This window comes from Cynoglossus semilaevis, chromosome 7, assembly GCF_000523025.1.
Source record: "Cynoglossus semilaevis isolate Cse_v1.0 chromosome 7, Cse_v1.0, whole genome shotgun sequence".
NCBI lineage: Eukaryota > Metazoa > Chordata > Actinopteri > Pleuronectiformes > Cynoglossidae > Cynoglossus > Cynoglossus semilaevis.
In genome coordinates, this window is record NC_024313.1 from 950,304 (window position 1) to 955,513 (window position 5,210).

The 5,210-nt window shown below is 38.8% G+C and overlaps 2 protein-coding genes across 2 annotated transcripts in view; both read left to right on the top strand.

Moving 5' to 3' along the window:
• LOC103380640 (heparan sulfate glucosamine 3-O-sulfotransferase 5) lies at window positions 1–3,328 on the top strand (the record flags this gene model as incomplete). Its single annotated transcript, XM_008312661.3, has 2 exons — window positions 1–59; window positions 570–3,328. Coding segments are annotated over 2 exons (993 nt in total), but the record flags the coding sequence as incomplete, so codon positions are not given.
• Window positions 3,329–4,247: 919 nt separating this feature from the next.
• Window positions 4,248–5,210, top strand: part of LOC103380629 (histone deacetylase 2) — an 8,843-nt gene continuing 7,880 nt past the window's right edge. The window contains exon 1 of the mRNA XM_008312646.3: window positions 4,248–4,443. Within this exon, the coding sequence (XP_008310868.1) occupies window positions 4,389–4,443 (55 nt within the window). The 5' untranslated portion in view covers window positions 4,248–4,388. The remainder of the gene's footprint in view (window positions 4,444–5,210) is intronic.

A 5,210-nucleotide genomic window follows, 5' to 3' on the forward strand; every position in this document is an offset into this window, starting at 1 on the left:
GTCAGCCTCGCTATTGGAAGTTTCCTTTATCTCGTGGCCAGGGTTGGGACTGTGGATAGGTGAGTCATCAAAAGAAAATATATATATTTATATAAAATATAAATATATATACATACATACATACAACTCGACTCTTTGCCATTCTGTATGTTGTTGCTCCGTGCGTATATGTGGTCAAATGATTGGTATCAAGGATCTGTCCCATTATCCTCTGCCCAATCTAGCTATGTAATCAGTATCGCAATATTCTTAATATTGGGTCAGGGGATCCCTACAACGAAATAACAAGATAGATAGATAAAAATGATAAAACAAATACCCAGGATTGGTATCAGTCTGATATTGGTCAGAATTTCAGGACAGTACATAGAAAAAGAACAGCTACTCTTTAGCCTGTCCGATCCGATACCTATGCCCAAACGTTTAACTTGAATTTTCACGACATGCAGTAAACAGGGACACCATCACAACATCCACAACAGCCCACAGCATCGCATTGATATCGGTATCAGCAGAAACTCCAAGATGCAGTGATTATACCCAAAATTCTGTGATCTTTTTTTTTTCAGGCTACAGCCTATCTGCCGTGTTGAAAGCGGACTGCCACTCTCGCAGCCCGAGCAGATCCCTCTCCGCACATTACAGTTTAAGCGGGGTCTTCTTCTTCATGAGTTACGAAAGACCAATGCAACTAAGGAGCAACTTTACCTACATAACCACGTCCAGCAGCTGCCGCAGGCCATCATCATTGGCGTTCGCAAAGGTGGCACGCGTGCCCTTTTGGAGATGCTTAATCTGCACCCTGCCGTCGTTAAGGCGTCGCAAGAAATACACTTCTTCGACAACGACCAGAACTATGGCCGTGGTATTGACTGGTACAGAGGCAAGATGCCTTTCTCCTTCCCCCATCAGATAACCATTGAGAAAAGCCCGGCCTACTTTATTACAGAGGAGGTCCCTGAACGCATCTTCAAGATGAACTCTTCCATCAAGCTACTGATCATAGTCCGCGAACCCACCACCAGAGCGGTGTCGGACTACACCCAAGTTTTGGAGGGCAAGGAGCGCAAAAACAAGACGTACCACAAGTTCGAGACACTGGCCATCGACGGCAAAACCTGCGAGGTCAACACGAAGTACAAAGCGGTGCGGACCAGCATCTACAGCAAACATTTGGAACGCTGGCTAAAATACTTTCCGGTGGAACAGTTCCACGTTGTAGATGGAGACCGCCTTATCACAGACCCACTGCCTGAGCTACAGCTTGTGGAGCGCTTCCTCAACCTACCATCAAAAATCAGCCAATATAACTTGTATTTCAACGCCACCAGGGGATTCTACTGTTTGCGATTCAACATTGTCTTCAACAAGTGCCTGGCAGGCAGCAAGGGTCGTACCCATCCGGAGGTGAACTTGTCAGTGGTAACAAAACTACAAAAGTTCTTTCATCCGTTTAATCAGAAGTTTTACCAGATCACTGGTAGAACATTTGATTGGCCATAATATATGTAAAAAATCTCTAGAGAGTTTTCCGTATTTGTTTTTTTAAAGGGAAAAAAATGCCATATAACGATATCCTAGAAGATACGGTGATGGAATTTTAATGGATAGTTAGGATTTTGTGGTTGTATGAGGCATGCTGCCTCTTCTGTTGTGGTCCCAGTGCAGAATTCAGCCTGATAATTGGAGGATTGCTTTAACCAGCATGTGGCATCCAGCAGAAAACAATAGATGAAAATATACCTAAGTCTTAATAATTCAGAAACAAGCTTGGATCCTTGTGTTGTTTTTGTAAATCACATATGAGCCATACACATTTATGGAAACGTTACATGTCTTAGAACAGGGTTGTGTCAAACTCAAACCAGAATTAAAAACTGTGACCAAGACCCAATTTCTTTCATATGGAAACAAACTTTAGTCTTGCGTAAACAGTAAATCTCGAACAAACAAAGCTTAATATTATAAACACCAAAATTAAATTTGAAATAGAACACACATCAGTGGTGTTCATTTCTTTTTTTGGCTCTCTCTATCTGTAGCCTTTCCGGTTTCTTTTTTGACATAAAAAGGCCATCAACAAAACAATCAAAAGTGTAAGTGCGATAAAATATCGCATACACTGCTAATACTACAAATCCTGCCCGTTTATAGACATAATTACATCGCTCTAATATACATTTGATATGATCTTGCGGGGCCAGATTTGTCCCACAGACCTGAGTTTGACACCTGTGTCTTAGAAGATCGGACAGGTAACGTGTACATAGTTCTTGTGGCAACCTTGTTATTATAAACAGGTTTTTATTTCATTCATTGTGGTAACAAAATAGTGTGCCAAAGCAAGCGGATAGTCACAACAAATTGTGTACTTGTGTGGCAAAGGCAAATGTGTACTTGCGCACAATGTGGCAAATGTAGGCAAGCAGGGCAACTATAGAACAGTGGAGCACTATGGGCTACACATCAAGAAGTTAGGGTACGTCCTTTCCATGCTTTTGTGTTGTATTCCTTACTTTTCTTGACTTGCTTACAAAGCACAAAGTATCACTTTTTGTTACTGATTTTCATGAAGAATTTAAAGTCAAGCCGCACTTAGAACATACAGTGTTTGATGTCCGGCTAAATACCAGATTCAGTGGTCAACATATATAATGGTTAGCTTTGTTTTTATTGAGTGACACCTACTGGCAGTCATCAGGTGTGGAAAAGTGTTCATTTGATTTTCTGTATGTGATTGGATGTCTGTCTCACATTTAATGTGTATTACAATGTCATCTTATGAAAACGTGTGGAACTCACTAAGAACAACACATAGTAAACAACACCCACTTGGGTTGGGTATAATCACACTTTAAACAAACAATACTACCCTTCAACAAAACAAAAAAGTGCGACTTATAGTTGGGAAAATATGGTAAGTTGTTTGGGTTTTTTTCTGTAATGAAAGCCATCGGATGGTGACAGAATTTACATATTATAACAAAAAACAATTAATCCTACTGTTATCTGTTAGCATTTGTTTCCAACACGTTTTTTCTCCATGGCGTCACAGAATAAACGCAAAAATGTTACGTAGAACTCGAAGCCCTTTAGACTCGTTCATTACAAATATAATGTTTTTTCACCTACAACCTCATTTGTGTTTTGCAGAATATTTGGGGGAAAAGTTGAGTCTAAACTTGTTCTCCGATGACTCTTGTCACACTAACAGCTTATTCTGAAAATGGTTCTTTAAAACTCTTTCTGTGAACTTGTTCATTATGTATCATGTGTGTTCTTCAGAAAAAGGGTCAATTAAAGGGAAACTTGGACTTGGACAACTCTTGTTTTGTATACTGATGTCATGTTTTATAGTTTAAACATATGCAGTCATTACACTTGCACATTTATCGTGTTGTTTCTAAGGACACAAGTAGTGCAAATTTACTCAAATTATATAATTTATTTATATTATCATTATATTTCTGCCTTTTCCCTGAAATACCGCATTTCCCCAATAGATGGCGTAGAAAATGGCAAAAATACACGACTTTTACATGTCATTTATCTTAGTTCAGGCGAATGCTCCGTCTATCTGCTCCTGACCTGGCCCCCCCGTTCAATTTGATGACAGTTGTGGTACGCGAGTCAAATGGTTTACCCACGCCTGGTCTACACCTATCTTTAACTAGAAAATTATAATAAGAAACTTTAATATCCCCAGTTAACCTTGAGCAAAATGCAGTGTTATACCCGAGGTAGGTTTACTAGTTTATTTACACATTCATGTTTTCTTTGCATGTTTTGAACTGTGTCATCTCAAAACCCCGAGCTAGTGAAAATGGTTTTAAAAGAATATTTATGGACTTCCTTGTTATTTATCTGCTGCGTGTCTCGTTATTTCTTTAAATATTATAATGTATAAATGGTAAGTATGTATAGTGGATGACTCTGGATTCAAAGTACTACATTCTGCAGGTAGTGCTATGTAAATAAAATTAATACTTAATTTTACTTTTCTATATACTTTGACCACTTGACTTGCATTACTACAGCATACTGATTTTATTATCCTTCACCCTGAGGGAAATTGAATAATGACGGCGAGTGATGGTGATTGCACAACCACACATTTTTCCAATTGTTATTGGTAAATTTTACCCTTCTACGGATACTTTTTAAATCAGCTATACAGTATATTTGACTCTATTTCATGTATGGAGAAGCCGTATAGCACTGGGAACCACCGACAACATCTGGCCTGGCCCGGCCCGGACCCCGCTCCTCTTTGCTCCTCCTACTGAAAGGCTCGTATTAGTTGGTGGTGTTTTCTTCTGTGTTTGTTCGCCCAGGCATCAACGAAAGCTGCTTCTAACCAGCATTTTACCCAGGATACTGAACGAAACATGGCTTACACGACTGCAGGCGGGACCAAGAAAAAAGTTTGCTACTACTATGACGGTACGGAACGTGTGGAAGGCGCGAATTAGAAAACCAGGATCCTTAGCATCCTAGCAGGCTAGCGTTAGCCGAAGCTACTGAATGACTGCTGTTAAAGACTATTTAGCTAGGAGCTATTGTTAATTATCGACGCTGAAATGATTTCCAGCTAACTACTGCCGTGCCGTTTGTTAACTATCACTGATAAACACGAATAAAAACAACTGTAATTTATCCGTAAACGATATGGTGTGTAATTGAACGTAGTAAAACGTCAAATAAAAATGTCAAGTAGAGAAGTTATGAATATATACCCGGATTTGTGCGCCGGGCTTCCGCTACGAAACCGTGTATAAATAAAGCTGGTCAAATCATATTTTGAACTATATAGTAACGGGTTTATAAAAGGTATAAAATGCAAGTCTGGTCAGGAATTCGGCAGAGTCTTTGAGTTCAAGAAACGCAGTAATACTAAATAATACTAGCCGAATAAACTGGAGGTACAAAACTTTAATAAGTATACACCACTTGGAAATTCGTTTCTAACACCACAAAAGAACAATTCATACAAAAAACAGATACAAGTATGAGTTGTTGTTTTTTTAAAATTTGTGTACCAAGTACTGATATGGTGTTTCTTTAGGTCAGGTGTTAATATGTGTCTTCAAAACAACACTGTTTTCACATCAGACAATACTTCAGAACAACACTGTTTTCACATCAGACAATATATAAATGAATACATAAGTAATATTACAAATAAAGATAAATGAAAAAAACTGCATTAT